At 42.1% G+C, this 26,100-nt stretch overlaps 2 protein-coding genes across 6 annotated transcripts in view; one reads left to right on the top strand and one right to left on the bottom strand.

Moving 5' to 3' along the window:
- Positions 1–9,144: 9,144 nt before the first annotated feature.
- Positions 9,145–24,455, top strand: CCNE2 (cyclin E2). 4 transcript variants are annotated; one of them, XM_012467938.2, is made up of 12 exons: positions 9,145–9,203; positions 10,096–10,135; positions 10,224–10,320; positions 10,399–10,452; positions 11,393–11,544; positions 14,243–14,378; positions 17,045–17,191; positions 19,551–19,646; positions 19,887–20,021; positions 21,843–21,954; positions 22,336–22,493; positions 22,896–24,455. In XM_012467938.2, exons 2-12 carry the CDS (start codon positions 10,122–10,124, stop codon positions 23,007–23,009), a joined length of 1,215 nt encoding a protein of 404 aa, XP_012323361.1. In that variant the 5' UTR covers positions 9,145–9,203; positions 10,096–10,121; the 3' UTR covers positions 23,010–24,455. The 4 variants fall into 4 exon arrangements, with proteins under 4 accessions (XP_012323361.1, XP_012323362.1, XP_012323365.1 ...); XM_012467939.2 differs by having other exon boundaries at positions 9,159–9,183; XM_012467942.2 differs by having other exon boundaries at positions 9,167–9,183; positions 10,227–10,320.
- Positions 9,951–26,100, bottom strand: part of INTS8 (integrator complex subunit 8) — a 71,588-nt gene continuing 55,438 nt past the window's right edge. Inside the window, exon 27 of one of the 2 annotated variants that reach the window (XM_064384403.1) lies at positions 9,951–10,108. In XM_064384403.1, the coding sequence (XP_064240473.1) occupies positions 10,022–10,108 (87 nt within the window). In that variant the 3' untranslated portion in view covers positions 9,951–10,021. Of the gene's footprint in view, positions 10,109–24,289; positions 24,495–26,100 lie in introns of those variants that run through there. The other variant, XM_064384402.1, reaches the window with a different exon arrangement.

Raw genomic sequence — 26,100 nt, 5'->3', positions numbered from 1 at the left:
GACCTAGATTTAGGAAACAAAAGGGGAAGGGAAGCCTGCAAGTTATCTCAAGGCTGTGGAGCCAGGGGCAGGTCAGAGGTGCTCTTTGTCTTCAGGAACCCTCTGCCCTGAGTCTCTAAGAAGAGGGAGGCACAGGAGTCGGAAAGGACAGTGCTGCCCTACCCACATCCTGGTTCAGCCCAGCCTCAATTACCTACAAAAGTAGAGGGCAGTGGGGAAGTGAGCAAACAGTTCAGAAACAGTGCCTTAAAAACTAAGAAGTTACCAATTAGGGAACCAAAAAGTAGAGATTAATCTCTGTGCATCCATCACTCAGTTTATTAAATATTAACATTTTACCGTACTTGTTTCAGATGCTTTTAAGGAAATAACAATATTACAGATATAGCTGAAGCCTATTATAAACCTCTCTGATCCCATTCATCACCTCTCCCCCACCCAAGATGCCACAGTCCTGAAACTGATGATTACTTTTGTGAAGTATGCTTTTATGCTATTACTGCATAAATATGTATCTACAACTACATGTAATTTGTATCACATGCTTTCAAATTTTATATAAATGGTAACATAATGAATGTGACCTATAATTTGCTTTTGTTTTTGACAAACATTGTTTCTGAGATTTACCCTGGTTGATGTACACAGGTGTATATATACAACTTCATTGTAACTGTGGCAGTTTTGTTGCTGTTGTTTTCTTTTTCTTGAGACAGGGTCTCTCTCTCTGTCAACCAGGCTAGAGTGCATGGAGTGCAGTGGCGCAATCTCAGCTCACTGCAACCTCGACCTCCTGGGCTCAAGTGATCCTCCCACCTCAGCATCCTGAGTAGCCAGGACCATAGGGGCACAACACCACACCCAGCTAACTTCTTTTATTTTTTTGTAGAGACAGGGTCTCCCTATGTTGCCCAGGCTGGTCTTGAACTCGTAGGCTCAAGAAATCCTCCTGTCTCCACCTCCGAAATTGCTGGGATTATAGGTCTGAGCCATTGCATCCAGCCCTTATTAGTTTTTAAAATAAAATATACACCTACCCTGTGACCTCACAATTCCACTCTTAGGTATATGTTCAAAAGAAATGAATGTGGGCGGGGCACAGGGGCTCACACCTATAATCCCAGCACTTTGGGAAGCCGAGGCAGGTGGATCACCTGATGTCAGGAGTTCAAGACCAGCCTGGCCAACATGATGAAACCCATCTCTACTAAATATATAAAAATTAGCTGGGCATGGTGGTGGGTACCTGTAATCCCGGCTACTTGGGAGGCTGAGGCAGGAGAATTGCTTGAACCCAGAAGATGGAGGTTGTAGTCCAACACGGTGCCCCTGCACTCCAGCCTGGGTGACAGAGTGAGACTCTGTCTCAAAAAATAAAAATAAAAAAATTTTTAAAATAATATGTATGTCCACAAAAAGACTTCCTTGTGGATATACAAGAATGTCCACAGTGCTTTTGTTCACAATAGCTAATAATTTAAAAATAACAAAGTGTAGCATATCCATACGATGGAATACCAAGCAACAAAAAGGAGCAAAGTACTGATAGATGCAACGTGAATGCAATTAAAAACAATGTGATGGTAACGTTCCACAACTTGACAAGAGTTTGGATTACACAAGTCTATTTATTAAGATTATATACTTTATATACTTGAGATTCATACCTTTTTATTTTTCTGAGACAGGGTCTCACTTTGTTACCCAGGCTGGAGTGCAGTGGCATGATCTGGGCTCACTGCAATGTCCACCTCCCGGGTTCAAGCAACTCTTGTGCCTTAGCTTCTAGAATGACTGGAATTAGGGGCATGGGTCACCACACAAAGCTAATTTTTTTTTTTTTTTAGATAGAGTTTCACCATGTTGGTCAGGCTGGTTTTGAACTCCTGGCCTCAAGTGATCCACCCACCTCAACCCTTCAAAGTGCTGGGATTACAGATGTGAGCCACCATACCTGGGCCATATGTTTCATGTTGAACTTTTAATGCTATGCATGCTAAAGTACTTAGGGAGACGTGTATTGGTATCTTTTTTTTTTTCGGGGGTGGGGGGATGCACCAGAAAATAAGATGGAATGATGGATGTATGGAAAGATCTGTGATGAAGTAAGAATAGCAAAATGTTGATAGTGGAATTTAGGTGGTTTGGCATATGAGCGTTCATTATAAAATCCTTTCAACTTTGCTGAGTATTTAAAATTTTTCATAATAGGCTGGGCACGGTGGCTTACTCTTGTAATTCCAGCACTTTGGGAGGCCAAGGTGGGCGAATCACTTGAGGCCAGGAGTTGGAGACCAGCCTGGCCAACATGTTGAAACTCTGACTCCACTAAAAATACAAAAAAACTTTGCCAGGCGGTGATGCATGCCTGTAATACCAGCTACTTGGGAGGCTGAGGCATGAGAATTGCTTGAACCCGGGAGGTGGAGGTTGCAGTGAGCTGAGAGTGCACCACTGCACTCCAGCAAGACTCTGCCAAATAGTAATAATAGTGATAATAAAAAAATGTACAGGAAATTTTAAAACAACCTGTCCAAAACCAGCTCCTGATTTTGTCCTACCCAAAGCTGCTCCTCTGAGTGACAGCCATTCATTCATCTAGTTGCTTGCCTTTTACTTGTCTCACAGTCGCCTCAGTCTGTCCATCAGCATAACTCTACTTTCAGTGTACATCCTGAAAGTGCTGCTCCACATCTCCACCACGCAGCCTGCTCCCGCAAACCATCCCCTTCCCTGCCTTGCACCCATCTCCTATCCAGTCACTGCTTCCACTCTTTTCCCCTGCTGGAGTCTATGCTTCACATAGCAGCCAGCTGGATACTTTTAAAACGTTCTCTCCCACTGCATCTCCTTCCCCTCACTCCCTTGCTCACTATGTTCCAGCCATACGAACCTCCTTGTGCACTGAATATGCCAAGGTCCTCTGGACTTTCTGTTCCTCCACATAGGAAGTTCTTCCTTCCTATCTGCATGGCTTATTCTTTCTTCATAGTTCTCTGCTCGAATGTCTCGCCAGGAGGCCTTGCCTGAATATTTAACATAGCACCTCCTGTTATCTCGCACCCTGCTCTTATTTTTCATCTTAGTTCTTATTACTATCTGACACGTTTATTATTTTCTATGATATTCCCCCTCCCTTATACTAGATTTAAGCTCTAAGGGGCAGGAATTGTTTGCTTTACTGTGCCCTAGTGTTGTTAAATTAATGAATGAACTAAATGTCATCTCCTCTGAGTCCTCCCCAGATCACTCCCTGCCCCTGCAGTCCCCTCTACCGTATCATCTCATCTTTTGCATCATGCCTAACAATAGTTATCTGTTCCACATTTACCCTCTGTTCCCCAATCCAACAGAACTCAAGCTCTGGGTACAGAGAACAGAGTTTCTTGGTAACTGCCATATCCTCCTCAGGAGAGCAGGGTCCCGCCCAGAGCACTCTGTGTCCTCCTGCCTATTCCAACCTCCCAGAGCTTCTGGATTTCCCCTGCTGCCCAACTTTTCTGTTCTCTCTCCTCACTGCAGTTTCAGGAATCGTGAAGGAACTGGACCAACCATCTCTGAGGTGTGCTCTCTATGTTTCACACTGTATAATGCCTGCCTTCTTAAGGGCCCTCCCTCTGAGGTGGCAGCCAAAGGCAGCGCTGGCAGAGCCAGAGGCTCATCTGTCTAGACTCCCAGGTGCCTCCCTGGTCCCCAGAGCTCAGGAGCAGAGGGCAGTGCTCTGCTGCCACCCTGCTGAGCCCTCCAAGGTGCCAGCTGCAAAGCTCTTTCAAGGGAGTGTTTCCTGAAGTTAGGTTCTGAGGGCCATCCCCTGAGAGCACACCTCTGCCCCCTCCCCTCCATTCATCCCACAAAGGGGGCTGGTGTCTACCAAGCCCCAGGCCAGTCCTGAAAGAGACAGCCCCTGCTCCCAGAGGCTCCCTACAGCCTGGCAGAGGGAAGAAGCAGCAGAGGCAAGCATAAGTTGGAGAAGAGGGGGTAAAAAGGAAAGTCCTACTTCAGTAAAGGGCAAGACAACTTTCTAGAAAAGGCAGTGTTTGAGTATTAATAAATAAATGGGAACTAGCTGGGGAAAGGCAATGGAGATGGGGAGAATGAGGTGCAGGTGCAAAGGTCCCAAGGTGAGAAGTGCAGGGAGTGTGGAAAACTCGATGTGGGTGGATCTCCTGGGCGCAAGAGGCCTTGTGTATTTAAGTTTTGGGGTTTGACTGTTAATCCAAGGCGAGGCATAGAAAAGTCTTCAGGGATGGTATGGGTGGCATCTGTGCTTTGGAAGGGCGGTTTGTCAATAGGTTGGAAGGCAGACTGCAAGGGGTAATGCATGTCAGGAAAAACAGAAGAATATTGCACTGAAGACAGAATGGTGTCCTGAACTGAGGCAGAGGGAAATAAAAGCATAATATGGGAATGACTTGGAAACTGAAGAGAAAGGACTTTGGTGACAAATGGAGGCAGCACAGCACCAGGGGAGCTGGAATCAGACTCTGCTGTGGATCTTGGGCAAGCTACACTTGTGTCTCAGCTTCCTCATTTATAAACCAGGAATGACAGTCATTTGTACCTCTCCCATAGTGTTGGTGGAGGACTAAAGGAGTTAATAGTATGTGAAGGCTTAGGGTACAGCCTAGTACATCATCTTATCCAGGAAATGTTAACTATGATTATGGAGCTCAGAAAAAAAAAAGGAATGACTAAGTTCACTCCCAGGATTCTGGTTTGGGCAACTATGTATGCAGTGCAGTTCTCAAAGTGTGTTCTGTGGACATCGAGCAGTCCCAATGACCCTTCCACATAGAATGTGAAGTCAAAACTATGTTATAGTAAAAATGTATTTAATAAAATAGTTTTTAAAACTGCATCTCACCTGATTCTAATTTTAAAAATTGGCCAGGTGCAGTGGCTCATGCCTGTAATCCCTGTACTTTGGGAGGCCAAAGCAGAAGGACGATCTGAGGTCAGGAATTTGAGACCAGCCTGACCAACATGGTGAAACTCATCTCTACTAAAATACAAAGATTTTTTTTATTTTACATATGTTTTAGATAAGCATGAAGGATAAGCACATTTCATTAAATGGGAAGAAAATTTTTTATTTCTTTCTCGTTACGTGAGAAATACCAATTATCATTAAGACAATTTTTGCTTAGCTTCAGATGAGTCTCATGACAATAAAAATGTATGAAAAATACCTTGGTGAAAGTTTTGAACAATTTGAACAACAAGATAAAGTACTGAGTTATAATTCAAATTATAAAATGAGTATCCATAAGTACGCACTGATAGGAATAAATGACTTAGTTAATGAATGAAGAAGAGACAAATCTCCAATGCAGAAGAAATTAAAATAATACAGATTATTCATCCTAAAAAAGATCACTCCTCACTCCTTAGGTGTGGGCTGCACACAGTGACTTCCTTCCAAAGAGCACAGTATGGAAAGGGAGGAAAAAGAGTAATTTTACAATGGAGAAACCTGACAAACATTACCTCAGCCAGGTGATCAAGATCAACATCAACAGTAATAAATCATGATGTCGGTATGAACTTTATTTTTTTTGAGACAGTTTCACTCTGTCACCCAGGCTGGAGTGCAGTGGCACAGTCTCGGCTCACTGCAACCTCCGCCTCCCAGGTTCAAACGATTCTCCTGCTTCACCCTCATGAGTAGATGGGACTACAGGCATGTGCCACCATACCCAGCTAATTTTTATGTTTTTAGTAGAAACAGGGTTTCACTACGTTGGCCAGGCTGGTCTCGAACTCCTGACCTCGTGATCCACCCACCTCAGCCTCCCAAAGTGCTGGGATTATAAGTTTGAGCCACTGTGCCTGGCTAGTATGAGCTCTTAATATCATGTGATGAAAATGGTACTTTACCACTATGATCTTCCTCCCCAAACCCATAACCCCAGTCAACTCCTCTACTAGAATTCATCTGATGTTTTACTCATGGTTAGCCTACAAAATACTTGACCAGCACTCCTCAAAACTGTGAAGGTCATCAAAACAAGAAAAGTCTGAGAAACTGCCATGGCCAAGAGGAACCTAAGACATGATATTTAAATGTGATGGGTATCCTGGATGAGATCCTAGATCAGTAAGGAGGTATTAGGTAAAAACTAAACACACAGGAATAAAGTATGGACTTTTGTTAATAACACATCGACACTGATTCATTAATGGTAAACGTATCATAGGGTAATAAATGTGCCATACTATATGATGTCAGTAACAAGGGAAACTGTGCATGTGTGGCAGGTGGGAAGGGGGAGTGGGTATATGGAAGTCCTGTTCTACCTGTTCGTTTTTTCTTTAAATCTAAAACTGTTCTTAAAAAAAGGTCTATTAATAATGTTTTTAAAAGCCCAGTACTTATTGGGAATAATTCCACCATTGATCAATCATCCATCATTGTAACCTAGAGACTTAAAGTTCTATAATGGGATATCCTACACATAATTCAAATCAGCATTTACCCAAGTCCTACTATATATGCCTTTGAACTGCTGAATACTGGCTATAAAAAGAACAAAACAATTTCTGAGGCTTAGTTCGAAATAAAAGACATCTAAAAAAGTTAATTTTTGACCTGTAAGATGAACATAACTGCAGCACAGAGAAAAGGATCTGGGAAGCTTCAAGAGAGGAGATACATCAAAGAAAAGGCACAGAATAAAGAAATGGGCAGGCTAAACCTGAATTTTTGTTTTGTTTTTTTTAAGCCTGTGCCTCCAATAATCTTCTGGGGTTTTTTTCCTCCTGAAAATGAATGTCAGAACAATCAAAATAGTTACCCCAAAGCAGCATTATAGGGGCCAATAGTTTATTTGCCGTGGTGTTTTAACTTCACATGTACAATAGGGGACAAATAGGTGAATTTTAAAACTGGGATGAGTAGGAAAAGAGCAAGCTAAAAGCAAAAATGCTTGCCCCTCCAACTTTTTTTTTTTTTTAAGAGACCCACTTGTCTGCTGACCAGGTACTTGTAATACCGGAGAATTCACCCTATTCCATTCTACACAATGATGTCTTGGAATTTTCTAATTTCTCCTTTTCTGTGATTGCATTCTGTTCATGTAACAGTCAAGGGATGACAAAGGACATTTGTAAGAGCAGAGTCTTTTAAAATTAATTTACTAGTTAGGACTGAGTATACATTCATCATTCAAAGATGAATCCCACAAATGTTACTCGACATCTTGGTTTTCAGTAATATTTTATCAAATTCAACCACGAGAGCCACCAGTTCTGCTTAAGATCTTGTTGGGCGACCCCCCGATCCCTCTTCTTGCCATCATGCTGTTAGACCTTTCAGCTATACAGGTAACAGCGTTTTGAGTGACTGCAAAAGGGAGGCAACTTCTGCTCCGCGAGAGCCATCCTAAGCGTTAGAAATGGCAGGAAATTTCTTGGGACTGACAAGGAATGGGCTTCTCCTGATGCTGTCACCTTGGGCAAGCCTCTTACAGGTAAATTACGGAGAGAAACAGTTACTTTGTCGGCGTTACGAGACGAACAATCGAAAATGGGTGGAAAAGGACTTTGCCCTCCCCAAAGCGCCCATCCGCGGCGGCTTTTTCCCGGGTCTCAGGCGCGCTCGAGCCGCACAGCACAAAAGCCTGGTGGGAGCTGGGTGCGCCGGGCGCCGCCTCCCGGTGCATCTCGGGAAGGGCTCTCGCCCGCGCGGCAGCGTCTCCCTGGCGCGGCCCGCTTGGCCGCCTGCCTGCTCGCCCAGTGCCAGGGCAGACGCGGCCCGCACGAGCTGCCGCGGGTTCCGAGAGACATTCGCACGGCTCCTGCACCTCGGGGGTCTTTGTTCCCGGAGCTGTTCCCCGCCCCGCTGCTCCCGCCGCAAAACTTGTTTGCGGAGTACCAGCCTAAAGTCTCGACGATGGGCAGTATTGGGGTGCGCTGGTTGGGCCGGGAGGCGTTCAGAGGCAGCGAAGGGACCCCAAAGCCTAAACACCGGGGGAAGGAAAAGGAAGAGCGTCAGGCCCGCCTCCTCCCAATAGCGCTCGGGCGCGGACGGCGCCCTCCCGCGCTGGCGGCTCGCGCGGGCTCCGCAAGGCGCGCTGGCGGCAGCGGCGGGGCGGGGCGTGGCAGGCAGGCCCGGGCAGGCACGTGGTGGCGACCGTTCTTCCCACCCGGTCAGGTCCCGTGGGACCACCGTGCTGACAGGGAGGGGGAATGCCGTTCCCGCGCCCCGCTAGGGAGAGGGGTTTTACCCTCGGGGACCCCGGAATTGGAGGTGGGGAAGAGAAGGAGCAAGGGAGGGCGCGGCGTGGCGCGAGGGTTTCCAGCGCGGGGGCTGCGGGGTGGCAGCCAGAAGCCATTGCAGGGGCAGGGCAGCGGGCTAGGGGAGCGACCCATCCATAGGGAGGGAAACCCGGTCGGGGGAGCTGGAAAGCAGGGTTGATACGCACCCGGGTGGGCGGACTGGAGATGCCTTCCCTGGGCGTGCAGCGCAGGACTGGAGGAGGGGGCTCCGGGTGGTCGTGGGGCCGGCCCCCAGGTTCGCAGAGCCGCACGTGGCCTAGCGCGCGGTGGCGCGGTGTTTACATTCTGCAGCCGCTCCACGTTGTGCTGCCGCCCGCGCCTCCCATTGGCCAGCTCGTCAGTCAACGCTTCGCTCCTCCCCCAGGGGCGGGCCCTGGGGGGGCTCCCCGCGTAGGTCAGGAAAGACTGGGGTTCTCTCAGGCCTTGGCGGGACGGCCAGGGTGCGCCCCAGGACTGTCACTTCCCAGCCACCCTATGCTCACCTGAGTCGCGTCCCCCTGTTATGCGCCCGGGCGGAGCCTCAGCCTGACAGCCCCGAAACCCAGGAGTTGCAGTGGGAGAGGGCAAGAGCAAACTGGCGGGAGATGCGGGAGCTGGGCGGCGGGGAGGCCAGCAGCGGAAAAGGAGCCTCTAAGAGTCTCCCAGCCGCCGCCGGCCGCACCGTGGGGCGTGGTGGACGGGGACCGAAAGCCTGGGAGAGTCGACCCCACGGCCGCTCCGGGTGGCGGGTGCTTAGTGAGGACAGGGCGCAACGCGCCGGCGCGCGGACGGACCAGCGGGCGGGAGAGGGGAGCGCGCTGTCCGGCGGTGTCAGTCTGAGGCGCATGCGTGCGGGGCGGGCCCGGCCCGGCCTATATATTGGGTTGGCGCCGGCGCCAGCTGAGCTGAGAAGTAGCGGGTTTGGCGGTGAGGAGCTGCTGCTGCGCGTAAGGGGGATGCGGGAGGAAAGAAAGCCCACTTGGGCCGATCCCTTACGCAGGCGGGAGCCTCAGGGAGGAAATACGGGAGGGCTGAGAACTAGGCGACTGGGGGTCATGGGTCCCCGCGTTCCGTCCCTGTCAGGACCCTTGGCAGGGGACCGGGAAGCGGCGGGGCATGAAGACCTGCCCCTCATTCTAGGGGCTTCTGTATCCCACCCTCATTTGGGGACCTATCTCGTGGGAGAGAGGATGGGAGGCCGGGTCCCCTCCATGGGGAGAAAAGTTCCCGGCCAAGCCAGTCTCCCCTTTAGCTCCTTTCCGTGCCCCCCGTCTCCCATCAGGAGTTTGGGTCCCGGCGCCCCTCCGAACGGCGGTAAGGGGTCGGGACCGGGAAGGAGGGAAAGGAGACTGGAGGCCGTGACACCAGTCAGTTCCTCCGCCCCCTGCTTCCCCGCCACCGCCGCTCTCCGAATTGGCGCGGAACCAGCTTCTCCGCAGCCTTTCGCCTCCACAACCCCCTCTCTGCGCTCGTCCAGGACGGGAGGCGGGACGTGGGGGCGCTACCCAAGCCCCAATCTCGGTGTACTGGGGAGAGGGTGGAAGACCCAGAAAAACCCGTTTGGTGAAGAGGTGCTTCCCTGCCCGTTCAAGGTGCCGGGAGTGCTTGGTAAATTTTTGGACACCCGCGTCCCGGCTGTACATTCAGTTGAGGAGTTGCAGGCGTGTATCCAAAATGAATTACCATGAGCTAGCTAACAGCACAGAAGACGGCAGGGTCACACGGCCCAGGCCCCCTTCCGAGGGACTGAGCTAAAACCTCCGAATCAGCGTCTTAATGGCACTTGGAGAATATGAATGACAATGTACTTGACTGCGGTTTTTCCTCTCCCCCCTTCAGAGGTTTTATACACCTGAAAGAAGAGAATGTCAAGACGAAGGTAACATTATCTGTCTTAGAGACATGTTTCAAATTAGTTGCTGCCTTTGACTTACTAATTACATTTCCTTTTTAAAAATCCACCACAGTAGCCGTTTACAGGCTAAGCAGCAGCCCCAGCCCAGCCAGACAGAATCCCCCCAAGAAGCCCAAATAATCCAGGCCAAGAAGAGGAAAACCACCCAGGTGATTTAAGGAGAAAGAGGGAGGAACGAAATTCCATGTTGGGACTTTAGTTTACCAATGATCTTTTCTATTTTCCAGGATGTCAAAAAAAGAAGAGAGGAGGTCACCAAGAAACATCAGTATGAAATTAGGGTAATGTAGAACTGGGCTGGGTGGTTTTGGGGGGGGAAATGGAGGATAGACGAATAAGAATAGACTTAATGTGTTTATTACTTTTCAATAGATTCCTCTGACACTTTTAATGCCCCTAGAGTTCAGCAGGAAAGCGCTTATCTTTGGGGGGTTTGTATGTGCCCTAATCCTACTACAGCTGCAGAGTAAGTGCCTTCAAGCAGCTGGTTCCTTTTTGTAAATCCCTCCCTCTTGGAGCTGCCTGGTGCACCCGGGCCCGCCTAATCTATCCAATATACTGCTCTTTGTTCCCTCGCAGACTCTAGTAGACGGTCCTAATAGCTGCTTCTTGGGCATAAATAGGATGTGAGATCACTGACAGCCTGGCATGCAGCCCTTTGGTGTCTCTTCTTCCTATGTGTTTTTGTACAGAAAGCACTTTGGAGATAGTGATTCCCTTTGAAACCAGCATTATTGGGAAAAGGATCTTTTAAGTAATTGGTTCTACTTGATTCCAGTTTTAAGGTTTTGCCTTCAAATATTCAAAAGTATCAGAGCAGACAACTTTTCTTTTTTTTAAAAAAGAGGCTTTTATTTTAAAAAACCCCTGCTACTATTGCGAGATACAGAGAACTGCAACTCTATGATGTTGAAAGTGATTAGTATTTTAGACCACAGATGTATTTTATTACTTTCCTCCTTCAACACCTAGCGTCTTCTATTACCAGAATTGCATTTTGTTGTCTAAAACATCCTGTTACTCTTTATAAAAATTAACATGAGCTATATGAGTTGTTTATAAAATATGAATGTCAAATTAGCTATATTGCCATCTATGTTAGCTAAAATTACAGATTCTTTAGACGTATTAGCTTTCATTTATGAAAGATCCATGACAAAAACCTAAGGTTTCCCTTGCACAAATTGATATTTTTCTTTTCTTTTTTTTTTTTTTTGACAGAATTGTTGGCCACCTGTATTATCTGGGGGGATCAGTCCTTGCATTATCATTGAAACACCTCACAAAGAAATAGGAACAAGTGATTTCTCCAGATTTACAAATTACAGATTTAAAAATCTTTTTATTAATCCTTCGCCTTTGCCTGATTTAAGGTAAGAAAAATTTCAGTAATTTTATTTCAAAGATACAAAATTGTGCCAATTTAATACATGGCATTATTTTGTCTTTTGCTGTCATTATAAAATAGAAAAAGTTGTAAAAATTGTTTACTAACATTTAAGCATGTATCATTTTTTCTGATAGTAGGGTTGTTTGCAAATGATAGGGGTATTTAAAACATAGATTCTATAAAGTTATTTTCATTTGCTTGCTGAGTAAAGACTTAATAGGACTGAATTTTTTGTTAAGATTGGAAGCATTTTTACATGTTCAGCTTTTTCCTGTAAAATTTTTATTCTTATTTCTTGCAGTTTCAACTCAAAGGAAGCTTTTTCAATTAATCTATCAACCCTATTTATTTCATAGTAAGGTCTATGCTTTTTTTTTCTAGTTCGTGAGTATAACTAAGAGGTATAGCTTATACAAAACATGTAGTGTATTTAATTTATGCTTGGCTTTAATAAGCAAGTTAATGGAATCAGACATCTAAACTTACCAATCCCTTTCCCTGCACTCTGTCCTGCCTTACCCACCCCACAGGTGACCCTGCTATAGAGGTGATTGAGACTTCTCTTGACGGTGATCACATGCTTTACATATTTAACTTTTTCCTATTGCTCTTAAGAAAACTTTTTTTTTGAGACATTCTTGCTCTGTCGCCAGGCTGGAGTGCAGTGGCCTGATCTCAGCTCACTGCAACCTCTGCCTCCCAAGTAGCTGGGACTACAGGTGTGCACCACCATGACCAGCTAATTTGTGTGTATTTAGTAGAGACAGGGTTTCACCATTTTGGCCAGAATGGTCTCTATCTCTTTTTTTTTTTTGCTGGCCAAACACCTCTTGTTTCTTGGGATGGTCTCTATCTCTTGACCTCGTGATCAGCCCGCCTTGGCCTCCCAAAGTGCTGAGATTACAGGTGTGCGCCTTTTTTTTTTTTTTAAACTTTTAATTGCATTTATTTTAATGCTGAATTTCGGAGCCATAAGTTTTTGTTTATTTAGTTTCTTCTGGGATATCTTTTTCTTCTGGGCAACCTCCTCTTCTGGTTTAGGAACAATTTGTTCCTTTTCACTAAAGATCATCTCGATGTGGCAGAGAGAGATCATGTATGAGTTAATCCAACCATGAGCTCTGTAGGTCCGTCAGCACATCCTAGGTGCTTTGTTCACTTCGAGATGCTCAATGACCAGAGAATCTACATCTAAACCCTTAAGTTCAGAGTCTTCCTCTTTTCCCCAGGCTGGAGTACAGTGGCGCAGTCTCGGCTCACTGCAACCTCCACCTCCCAGGTTCAAGCAATCCTCCTGCCTCAGCTACCTGAGTAGATGGGATTACAGGCGTGCGCCACCACGCCCAGCTAATTTTTTTTGTTGTTGTATTTTTAGTAGAGACGGGATTTCACCATATTGGTCAGGCTGGTCTCGAACTCCTGACCTCAGTGATCCACCTGCCTCAGCCTCCCAAAGTGCAGGGATTACAGGAGTGAGCCACTGCGCCCAGCCACTTCGTGGTTTTTTTAATATGCATATCCTTGATGGCCTGGGCAGTTTCATAAGTGTTCTTTTTTTTTTTTTTTAAATACTGAAGGGCAAAATGCATCAACTCCTGTAGGCTACAGTCATAAGTGTTCTTACAGTGAACACAAAGATTTGAACCTCTTTTTTTTTTTTTTTTTTTTTGAGACGGAGTTTCGCTCTTGTTACCCAGGCTGGAGTGCAATGGCGTGATCTCGGCTCACCGCAACCTCCGCCTCCTGGGTTCAGGCAATTCTCCTGCCTCAGCCTCCTGAGTAGCTGCGATTACAGACACGCACCACCATGCCCAGCTAATTTTTTGTATTAGTAGAGACGGGGTTTCACCATGTTGACCAGGATGGTCTCGATCTCTTGACCTCGTGATCCACCCGCCTCGGCCTCCCAAAGTGCTGGGATTACAGGCTTGAGCCACCGCGCCCGGCCCTGAACCTCTTGATTTGCATGATTTTGTGGGGTTTTCCAGGTCAAGTTAATAGCCAACTATTTTCACAGATTACCTCAGACCACTTAGGAGAAGAGCAACATGGTTATCTTTTAACAGCAACCTTTATAAAGTATAAATGAGACTAGAAAGCACTCTCTTGAAATCTGCAGGTTTGGATGATCATAGTGCAGGTTCTCAGTGTGTTATTTCAGGCTTCTGTTTATTCACACAAAGGAAATGGTTTCCAAAAATTAAGGTACGAGTTTTTTTTCTAATTTAAGAGCTTCTTCTAAGTTCTAATTAAAAATTGGATTTCAGTGTCTGAAAGTTGAATTTTATCTATGTGAAACAGAACTTGTATATTACATAGATTGCACAATTTAAATTACAGTTTTTGGCGTGTTGTGGTGGGTCACACTTATAATCCCAGCACTTTGAGAATCAACCAGGCAGATCACTTGAGGTCAGGAGTTCGAGACCAGCCCAGCCAACATGGTGAAACCCCATCTCTACTAAAAATACAAAAATTAGCCAGGCTTTGTGGCCAGCACCTATAACCCCCAGCTACTTAGGAGGCTGAGGCACACGAATCGCTTGAACCCAGGAGATGGATATTATAGTGAGCCAAGATTGTGCCACTGTACTCTAGCCTGGGCAACAGAGCAAGACTCTGTCTCAAATATATATATATATATATATATATATATGTTTTGTTTTTCTCTCTTTCCATAGCTGGGGATGTTCAAAGGAAGTCTGGCTAAACATGTTAAAAAAGGAGAGCAGATATGTTCATGACAAACATTTTGAAGTTCTACATTCTGACTTGGAACCACAGATGAGGTCCGTACTTCTAGACTGGCTTTTAGAGGTATGTTCCAGCAATACAAATTTCCTTTCTCTGTATGATGGAAAAATATTTAGCTGTAAATTTGCTTTCCATGTACTCTGAGTTTATTTTCCATCCCCAGGAAGCTTTTTTGAGGTACTTATTGTAGTTGATGGCACCCAAAGTGGAAAGTGACTCTCATATAAGAGTAAAATCATAACAAAGCTACTACATATAACTAAACCCAATTCAGAATTCCTGTTATCTGTGGATACTGCTATGTACTGGCCACTGTTCTAGGAGCCACAGATACTCAAGGTGAATAGAATGTATAGTTGATTAGGTTTTGCATTCTGCTATACAAAGTGAAGAACTAGAACTAGGCTTCAGGGCCCTCTGAAGTCTTTTTCTGCATTACCAAAATCAAATGATGATGAGGAATACTGGTTTCTATATTCTAAACCATAATGAGACTATGGATATCTGGAAGCCCTGAGCTCTCTATGCTTCAAGTTCCTTCTCTTTATAATATTATTCTGTTCTTTTGAGAAATATACTATACCACTAATTTAAAGGAATGGTGATCCTGAAGCCTCTATAGATTTGTGCCAGAATTCTCTCTCGTTTAGGCTTACTCCCTTTCTCTGGATAATAACTGTAAAAAAGTCTCGCCAGGCGCAGTGGCTCACCTGTAATCCCAGCACTTTGGGAGGCTGAGGCGGGTGGATCACGAGGTTAAGAGGTCGAGACCATCCTAGTCAACATGGTGAAACCCCGTCTCTACTAAAAATACAAAAAATTAGCTGGGCATTCTCTACTAAAAATACAAAAAATTAGCTGGGAATAGTGGCACGTGCCTGTAATCCCAGCTACTTAGGAGGCTGAGGCAGGAGAATTGCCTGAACCCAGGAGGCGGAGGTTGCGATGAGCCGAAATCGCGCCATTGCACTCCAGCCTGGGTAACGAGCGAAACTCCGTCTCAAAGAAAAAAAAAAAAAAAAGTCTCAAATTATTATTGAGGAAATAATTACTTATGTTGATGACAAACTGATTTTCTCTCCATCTCTTGGATATTTGCTCTATAGTCTGTCTTTAAGACAGAGATGAAGCCTTCTCAGGAAAAAAGACCATAGACTTTTTGGAGGAGTAGCACATGGCAGGAATAGCTCTCAGAAGCTATTAGGAAAGTTTTTAAGACTATAAAATGTTGTCCTTTTGCATCAGGTCATTTTTTTCCTTATTCTGACTAGAAGGAAAGATTGGATTTTAATCATGGGCCCAAGAAGGCACTGGGTTTTGACTTTTTCTGAGTGTCTAGTGATCATGGAATCAACTTAAGCGCAATTATGTTAATTTTCAATTTTTTCCTTTTTGTTATACTGATATTTATCCAGTGGCTACCCTATTCAATTTATTCCTGTTTTTGCCTAGATATGATTACATATGCAACAGCATACAGAATATATCAAATCCAGCAATGTTGAACTCTACCCTGTCTTAGTTTATTCTTCAGTTTAGGAATGCAAACTTAATTCAACATTTGAAAATCTATTAATTTATTACCTTAACAATAAATGAGAAAAATGCTGAGATCTCAAACAGATGTGAAAGACATTTTTTTGATATTCAACATTCTTTTTTTTGAGACAGAGCTTCGCTTTTGTCACCCAGGCTGGAGTACAATGGCATGATTTTGCCTCACTGCAACCTCTGCCTGCCAGGTTCAAGTGACTCTTCTGCCTCAGCCTCCTGAGTAGCCGGGATTACAGGCACGGGCCACCATGCCTGGCTAAATTTTGTATTTTTAATAGAGATGGGGTTTCACCATATTGGCTGGGCTGGTCTCAAACTCCTGACCTCAAGTGATCCGCCCACCATGGCCTTCCAAAGTGCTGGGATTACAGGTGTGAGCCACCACACTCAGCCAGCAGAGATTTTTTTTTAATCCATTATTAGAAACTCACGTGGCCGGGTGTGGTGGCTCATAACTGTAATGCCAGCATTTTCGGAGGCCGAGGAGGGCAAATCAGTTGAAGCCAGGAGTTCAAGACCAGGCTGGCCAACATGGCAAAATCCCATCTCTACTAAAAATACAAAAAAGTAGTCTGACATGGTGACACACGCTGGTAATCTCAGCTTCTCAGGAGGCTAAGGCAGGAGAATTGCCTGAACTCGGGAGAGGAGTTTACAGTGCCACTACTGCATACTCCAGCCTGGGTGACAAAGTGAGACCCTGTCTCCAAAAAAAAAAGAACTCTGGTATGTATCTCTATTTTCTCACCTCCAAAATGTCGATAACGGTACCTACTTACAGAGTTACTGTGAGAATTAAAAGCTTTCCCTATAAGTGTGGAAATGACAGATACTATTTATTATTACTAGTAACAGTAGTAAAGCATCAGGGCAATTCCCATTAAAATCAGAAACAAAGGATAAGATTTTATCACCAATGTTAACCCTTCAGTATCTTTCAATAATTCTTAACCAGTGCAGTAAAATATGAAAAATAAATGATGTTTTAAAAAAACTATGAAACTAGTAAATGTGGTAATAGATTTGTTTATCCTAATAGTTCATGTTAGTTTCTTTTTTCCTTTCCTGTCTTAGCTTTGCTATCAGTTTGGCTTAAGTGTAAAGTCTGAAGTGCTAAGAAATGACTTTCTAATTTGGAGAAATTCAGAGGATAATATTTAAATGTTCTTCTCTAGGTATGTGAAGTATACACACTGCATAGGGAAACATTTTATCTTGCACAAGACTTTTTTGATAGATTTATGTTGACACAAAAGGATATAAATAAAAATATGCTTCAACTCATTGGAATTACCTCATTATTCATTGCTTCCAAACTTGAGGTAAGTTTTCAAAGTTTATCCTTAGATACATTTATCCCAAACTTTTTTTTAAATCAACATATTAATCCCAGAGAATACCATGTTTTATATTAACTCCTTAGGAAAGTGAATGTTTTTGTTTCTCAGTACATTTTCTGAACATTATCACAGGGATGAATGATAAATTATCATAGTTCCCTCTGTAATGTCTGAGCCTTATTACAAGTCTCTTTAGATTCTGGGATTAGTATATAGGTGAAATGTCCCATGGCTCATTCTGCCAAATGAAACATATTGCTGCTCTATTTATATACATAATTATAGCATTTGTATTGAATAAAATGACCTTTGAAAACTAAACAGTTAATAAAATGAAATGAATACTGTGGATTAGAATAATGGTTTATCCAGCCCAATATTTTTATATCCAATGGTGCTGCCATAAGAGAAGGCAACTCCTTTCTTAAGATTTTCCTTCGCATAAGCTCAATTTACTTTTCTTAATACATGATGGATATCATTAATACTTTCATCTAAAACTTTCATAGATGATATCATTTTGAGAGTAAGAGAGGGACTGTGATATTAATTTTTTAAGTGTATTTTTTTAAAAAATGTCTTTTGAGCTTTAAGAGCCATCCCCAAATCTGCTGAATTTGGCACATAAATTTGTACTCAGTCTATCCTTACTTGGAATTACACTGTTTTAGCCAACTTTCTAGACTGAAATCCTGGTCTTTTAGCCTGTTCTATGTGGGAGACACGTCTTCTAATCCTTTGATGATTCTACTTCTCTGGAGTGCTAAAACAGACCTGTTAGCCAAACTGCATGATGTATTTTTCGATTAACCGTATTTTTGTACTAGGGTAAAGGAAATATTTTTAGTTTCTAGATCTTATTTGTTGGGTTTTTTTTGGTTTTTGTTTGTTGAGACAGGGTCTTGCTGTGTCAACGAGGCTGGTTACAGTGACACTATCACAGCTCACTACAGCCACAGTCTTCCTGGCTACAGCGATCCTCCCACCTCAGCCTCTGGAATAGCTGAGACTACAGGGATGCACCACCATGCCTGGCTATTTTTTCTTGTAGAGACAAGGTTTCTCTATGTTGCTCATGCTGGTCTTAAAACTCCTGGGCTCAGGTGATCCTCCCACCTCGGCCTCCCAAAGTGCTGGGATTATAGGTGTGAGCTGCTGCAGTGCACCAGGCAGGGTGTCTCCTTTTGATCTGACCAACATATTAGGCAATTTTAAAACAAGTTTGGCTGTTTTTTAACTGTAATGACTTAAGATACTCTAGTTGTATTAATGAAAATTCAAAGTCAATTCTATGAAGTTTCAATAATCAACATAGTTGCTAATTTAGATACCTAGATATGAAAATATCTTAATAAGGTTTTGACTATAGTAGAACTGTTTTACTAAGATTTACAATTACTTAGTGAGGCTGTTCTTAAATCTGAAGCCTATATGTGATTTGTATATATAGACGGTCCCCTACTTACCATGGTTTGACTTTATAATGGTTGAAAAATAACCTGCATGCATTATGCTCCTTGACATACAACAGGGCAATGTCTGCATGGGTTGAAAATATTCTAAGTTGAAAATCCACTTCCTGATCGGGTGCAGTGGCCCACGCCTGTAATCTCAGTGCTTTGGGAGGCTGAGGTGGGCGAATCATTTGTGGTCAGGAATCGAGACCAGCCTGGCCTACATGGTGAAATCCTGTCTCTAGTGAAAATACAAAAAATAGCTCGGTGTGGTCATGCATACCTGTAACCCAGCTACTTGGGACCCAGCTACTCGGGAGACTGAGGCACAAGAATCACTTGAACCTGGAAGGCAAAGGTCGCAGTAAGCCAAGATTGCGCCACTGCACTCCAGCCTGACCGACAGTGAGACTGCCTCAAAAAGAAAAAAAAGGTTGGGTGTGGTGGCTCATGCCTGTAATCTCAGCACTTTGGGAGGCCGGGACAGGCAGATCATGAGGTCAGGAGATTGAGACCATCCTGGCCAACATGGTGAAACCCCGTCTCTACTAAAATACAAAAAAAATTAGCCAGGCATGGTGGCGAGTGCCTGTAGTCCCAGCTACTCAGGAGGCTGAGGCAGCGGAAGGCTTGAACCTGAGAGGTGGAGGTTGCAGTGAGCCAAGATAGTGCCACTGTACTCCGGCCTGACAACAGAGCGAGACTTCATCTCAAAAAAAAAAGAAAATGCACTTTTTTTAGTTATTTCTCTAAGAAAAAGAAAATGCACTCTCTACTTAAACAATTGTTTGGTTTATTGGGATGTAACCCCATTGTAAACTGAGGAACATTTGTGGTTCTTTTAATTTCTATCTCAATTGTGCTCATAAAAAAATTATAATTTAAAGGAAATCTACGCTCCTAAACTCCAAGAGTTTGCTTATGTCACTGATGGTGCTTGCAGTGAAGAGGATATCTTAAAGATGGAACTCATTATATTAAAGGTAATAATAATTATGTTTTCCTAGTTGCAAAAAAAGAAACTGTTACTAAGTGATCAAATCTCAAATACAATGTAAAAAGTCAAAACTGAGATTTGTATTAGGATCCAATTCTAAGAGGTTAATGCATCAAAATATTGACAATGGTTATGGTTGGATGGGGAATTAATCTCTAAACTCTACTATATAATGTGGTATATATGTTTACATTCATTAACAGGAATTTTAACATTTTGTTAACAGGCTTTAAAATGGGAACTTTGTCCTGTAACAGTCATCTCCTGGCTAAATCTTTTTCTCCAAGTTGATGCTCTTAAAGATGCTCCTAAAGTTCTTCTACCTCAGTATTCTCAGGAAACATTCATTCAAATAGCTCAGGTACTGACATTTTTATTGATTAAATGGTAATGTTATTATTACAGGTTTTAATGCATATATAGTCTTAAATAGGCTATACCACAAAGTAATGACATACTGAATTCACCCCTTAATTCTAAACCAAAACTTTTGATGTATAAAGTTCTGTCCCCAATGTTTATGTTGCTTAATATTTCTAGAAAACAAAGTCCTTACACTTTATTAAAGTATCTCTTTTGGATATAAAATGGGGGGAAAGTATTTTTTAGCCAGTTGTGTTTAAGCTTTATAATGGCATAATTATTCTGTATGATGTCTTTGCATTTGGATACATAGAGTACCTATCTAAGTTAAATATTAGAATTAAAATTACTTTGTTATACCTTTTTTTTAGAATATAAATTCAACTTTTCTAGGCTGGCGTATTTAGCAAAGTAAGTAAGTAGAGGAGGACGACTTGGCCGGGTGCTGTGGCTTAGGTCTGTAATGCCAGCACTTAGGAGGCTGAGGCAGGCAGATCACTTGAGGTCAGGATTTTGAGACTAGCCTGGCCAACATGTTACTTTTGGGAGGCTGAGGCAGAATTGCTTGAACCTGGGAGGCAGAGGTTGCAGTGAGCGAAGATCGCACCACTGCACTTCAGCCTGAGCAACAGCAAGACTCCATCTCAAAAAATTAAGAAGAAAAAAAAAAAAGAAGAGATCCCATTCTTTCTTATCTCTAGTAAGTAAGCTTAAGGCTGCTGTATCTGCCATATAACAAGTGAAGAAAATCTACATTCTCATTCTGTGTGGGATGTGAAAATCTAACATAGGGAAGACATTTGAGGAGGAGTATTAGGTCACCTAGGTTAAAATTTGTGGGCAGTGCTGCTTAAATCTAGCATGTTATGAATACTCAAAATTGGATAACTAACTTTAAGTATATACTAGAATTGGTTTATTTTGTAAAACTTTTTATTATAAAAGCTTAATTTTTTCATCCGGAATTCCTCACATCCCAAATTGCCTTAGGCAGCTATATCCTTTTAACAGGGTAAATCTTTGATAAGCTGATAAACAATGTGGAGTTTCTAGAGTATATAATAGTAATATTTCACTTCAAATTCACAACTCTTCTCCCATTTATCCTACATTCTGGACCAATGAGGACAAACAGATGTGAAGTTTAATTCCACTACATAAGTATCATCTCAAATCTATGAAATCTAGCCCTTTTATACTATACCATTCCATTGCTACTTGTTCAGCTCTCTTATTGCCTGGATTATACAGCCTTTTAACTAATCTCACTGCTTAACAACGATGTTTCCTTCTAATCTGTCTGCTTCATTCCATTCTAAGAAGGTATCTTTCTTAAAATGGAACTTTGATTTAAAAATCTTCCAGTAAAACTACAAGAATCAACCTATGTTCTGACTTCTTAAAGACCCTTTGTGATCCAATGTAGACCATGCCTCTAGCCACCACCCCTCATCCTTGATAAGAAATGAAGGAAAAGGTACTCCTTGCTTATTTCGTATTTTTCATCTTAGGAGTTCTGAACTACTGTGAACTGAGTTCCAAGTGATGTTCCTATACCTAGAACATTCTCTGCCTCCCAATCTTCCTGGCTACCTTATAAGACTCTTTTATGGCAACTTGAGGCCATAACTATCTTTTCCAATCTGGATTAGGTGCCCTTCCTGCTAGTACATGTCACACTGTATTGCAACAATCCTTCCTTGTCTACTTCCTTCAGGTTGGTGGCTTATTTATCTCTAGATCCCTAAAGTTTCAGCAAGAGACATTTAGTACTCATCCTTCTCCTAAATTGCTTGTGCTTTTTTTTTTCCTTTGTTAGCTTTTAGATCTGTGTATTCTAGCCATTGATTCATTAGAGTTCCAGTACAGAATATTGACTGCTGCTGCCTTGTGCCATTTTACCTCCATTGAAGTGGTTAAGAAAGCCTCAGGTAAGACTCTGTAGTCTTACTTTTTCACAACTTCTAATGGGACTATAGTCTGAACTTTTAACATTCTGCTAAACATGGATTTAAAACTTTGGCAGAAAAAATTAGCTATTCAGTGATTATCTTCCTTTCTGTTGAAAGTACTTTCCAATACTCTGTATCTATAAACGAGAAGACCAAATGGAATTTAAATACATTTGGAACAAATCAACATTATAGTTCTGCTTTAAGAGTTGTTTGGGATTTGACCATTTCAGTTTCATGTAGAAGGTACTGGTTAAGAAGTTCTGAAGTCCTTTTTCCCTTCAACACAGTCATATAGTTTGAGATGAGAGTTTCTGATGTACACCCTTCATGCTTTTCTAACTTCTTTTTTCTATTTAGGTTTGGAGTGGGACAGTATTTCAGAATGTGTAGATTGGATGGTACCTTTTGTCAATGTAGTAAAAAGTACTAGTCCAGTGAAGCTGAAGACTTTTAAGAAGATTCCCATGGAAGACAGACATAATATCCAGACACATACAAGTTACCTGGCTATGCTGGTATGTTTTTCTTTTCTTTTTTTGGAGTTTGTTGGCTTTGCTATTTGAATCTAGTAAGTCACTGAAACTGATGGTCGGAATAGAGTACTCCTTTAGGCAGTTATATACGATGGTCAGGGGAAAGAAAGTTCTAATGGGCAAAGGCAAAATGATTTCAAAATGTAGAAAAGTTAATAGAATTACTTTGAAATCAAAGCAAGATTTGTGAAGTGTCTCAAGATCCATGCCAACAGTCTACATAAGTTAAAAAATGTATATAGCATTACAAAAACTTTCAGAATATGACCATTCACATTTGCAAAGACATAAGACTATTAGGCCTAAATAATCTCAAATAAGTACCCAGAAGTCTGGTTTGACTTTGTTTTACGAAATCAGTGCATGATTTCTTCCCGTGTATAGGAAGAAGTAAACTACATAAACACCTTCAGAAAAAGGGGACAGTTGTCACCAGTGTGCAATGGAGGCATTATGACACCACCGAAGAGCACCGAAAAACCACCAGGAAAACACTAAAGAAGATAACTAAGCAAACAAGTTGGAATTCACAAAGTATTGGGTAAAACTGCTATCACTGAACTACTCAAGTTTTACAAGAAAATAGTGTTGTGATTGTCCTAGCCAATTCAGAAGTTACACTGCCATTCTTTGATTTTAAAACTTAAAATTGGCACTAAAGAACATAATTAATTCCTATGTTAGCTGTTAAAGAAACAGCAGGACTTGTTTACAAAGATGTGACTTCATTTCCAAGGTTTACTGGATAGAAGCCAGCCACATTTTATACCATAGCAATGTTTTTCCTTTGATCCAGTGTTACTGTGTTTATCTTGATAAACTCGAAATTTTACCATTGGAGTTTTGGACTGGGTAAGTGCTACCTTAAAGGGTATACTAAATGATACAGTACTTTGAATCTAGTTGTTAGATTCTCAAAATTCCTACACTCTTGACTAGTGCAATTTGGTTCTTGAAAATTAAACTTGTTTGTTTACAAAGGTTTAGTTTTGTAATAAGGTGACTAATTCATAGCTGCTATAGCAAGCTATTATAAAACTTGAATTTCTACAAATGGTGAAATTTAATGTTTTTTAACTAGTTTATTTGCCTTGCCATAACACATTTTTTTAATAAGGCTTAGATGAACATGGTCTTCAACCTGTGCTCTAAACAGTGGGAGTACCAAAGAAATTATAAACAAGATAAATGCTGTGGCTCCTTCCTATGTGGGGCTTTATTGACATGTAGGTTGCTTGATAATAACCTTTTTGTATATCACAATTTGGGTGAAAAACTTAATTACCCTTTCAAACTATTTATATGAGGAAGTCACTTTATTACTCTAAGATATCCCTAAATCATTTTAGTGTGACTAAGGCTTTATTTATGTTTGTAAAACTGTTAAGGTCCTTTCTAAATTCCTACATTGTGAGATAAGGACAGTGTCAAAGTGATAAAAGCTTAACACTTGACCTAAACTTCTATTTTCTTAAGGAAGAAGAGTATTAAATATATACTGACTCCTAGAAATCTATTTATTAAGACACAAAAACTTGCTGTACATAGGCTACTTCTACATATTTTAAATTAGCTTTTTATTACAAAATCCAGCCTCATAAAGTAGATTTAATTAGAAAACTAGATTGCTAGTTTATTTTGTTATCTGATATGAGTCTCTTCTCCATTTGAAGAAATTATAAATTTAAGCTATTATGAAGTCTTCTGTATAGTTTGTTTTTAAACTAATATTTGTTTCAGTATTTTGAGAAGAAAACACCACTAAATGTGTACATATGTATTATATAAACTTAACCTTTTAATACTGTTTATTTTTAGCCCATTGTTTGTTTGTTTAAAAAATAAAAGTTAAAAAAATTAAACTGCTTAAAAGTAAAGTTTTGCCATTGCTTGGAGAAACTTTTTTTTCCTTCTCTGCGCTGCCAGCTGTAACACTTCTTCTGGATTGCTTGCATTCAACTCTGTCTGGCCGATAGCTTTTATCTTCCAAAACAGAAAAGTGAGGTTATTAGAGGTCTGTCAAAAATTAAGTTTTGTTGGTACAAGTAATATAAAGCTACCTACATGCTAACAACACTAAGGTTTTTAATGATTAACTGAACCTCTAATTGTAAAACCCAAGAGTCTTGGAAAAAATTTAAAAGATTGACTAGGGCCACTGAAGGAAAAATGGACTCAGCCATAGTTTATGGAATTACCTTAATTCATGTAAATTTATTTGACTATTTTTTAGAACTAAACTAGGGCTCCACTTTTTTTTTTTTTGTCTTTTTGAGATGGAGTTTTGCTCTTGTTGCCGAGGCTAGAGTGCAATGGTACAATCTCAGCTCACTGCAACCTCCGCCTCCTGGGTTCAAGTGATTCTCCTGCTTCAGCCTCCCAAGTAGCTGGGATTATAGGCATGCACCACCACACCTGGCTGATTTTGTATTTTTAGTAGAGACAGGGTTTCTCCATGTTGGTCAGGCTGGTCTCAAAATCCCGACCTCAGGTAATCTGCCTGCTTTGGCCTCCCAAAGTGCTAGGATTACAGGCATGAGCCACTGCATCTAGCCCGGGCTCCACTTCTTAATGTGCAAAAATAACTACTTGCTCAGCACTATAGTGGAATATAGTGCCTCAACCAACTTAAATATACATAGTTTAGAATCTCAAAATCTATAGATTTAAAAAAAAATTTTTTTCTGAGACAATTTCGCTCTTATCACCCAGACTGGTGTGCAATGGCGCAATCTTGGCTCACCGCTACCTTCCAGTGATTCTCCTGCTTCAGCCTCTCGAGTAGCTGGGATTACAGATGCCTGCCACCTCACCCAGCTAATTTTTGTACTTTTAGTAGAGACAGGGTTTCACCACGTTGGCCAGGCTGTTCTCGAACTCCTGACTTCGGGTGATCTACCCACCTCAGCCTCCCAAAGTTCTGGAATTACAGGAGTGAGCCATTGCGCCCAGCCTAGCATTTCCTTAAACAACAAGACTTCTGATACATGGCTTGAAGAGAGAAATGACTATTCAGGTACGATCATCAGGTATGGGAAGTCAGGGAATAGGAGAAATTGCTGGATGATGCCATTTCAATATGAAGGAATGCATGTGGCAAAAGTTGGTAGTAGAGTATAACCAGAGTTGTTTCAAACAAACCAAGTATCCCAAAGACAACTGGCTATAAAAATCCAAAGTGAGATAGAAGTTGGAATAGGAGCCAGATATTTGAGAGAAGTAATACACTCCATGTAGACAGTAATTAAAACCAAGAGTGGATTAAAATAGTGATCAGAGAAGCCAGAAGAATAAAGAAATTTCAAAAGGAAGGAGATGTAATCAGGAAAATAACTGAAAAGTATCCACTGGATCTGGCATTTGGTGGTTCTTGAGAGAAAAGTTAGGAGCAGTGATGGCAGAAGTCAAACTGATGGGTTGAAGAGCTTCATAAGCTAGGCAGAGAGGGATGAGAGGGCTAGAAGTGGAGGCACAGACAGCACAAACCTGTAGTAGGATGAAATCTTTTATAGGCCATGGGAGAGGTTGACAATATAGGAAATCAAATAACTCATTAAAAGGTTACTGAGGGGAGAGAATTCAAAGCATA

Source organism: Aotus nancymaae, unplaced genomic scaffold (assembly GCF_030222135.1).
Source record: "Aotus nancymaae isolate 86718 unplaced genomic scaffold, 86718_ANA_hifiasm-v0.15.2.pri h1tg000036l, whole genome shotgun sequence".
NCBI lineage: Eukaryota > Metazoa > Chordata > Mammalia > Primates > Aotidae > Aotus > Aotus nancymaae.
Note: the sequence above shows the minus strand (reverse complement) of the source record. Positions and strands in the feature narration are given on the sequence as shown.

Excerpts from the sequence above, each read along its gene's own strand:
- CCNE2 (XM_012467938.2), top strand. Across the intron at positions 10,321-10,398 it reads AGAAGAGGAAAACCACCCAG|GATGTCAAAAAAAGAAGAGA; the intron begins GTGATTTAAGGA and ends TCTATTTTCCAG. Across the intron at positions 14,379-17,044 it reads TTCTAGACTGGCTTTTAGAG|GTATGTGAAGTATACACACT; the intron begins GTATGTTCCAGC and ends GTTCTTCTCTAG.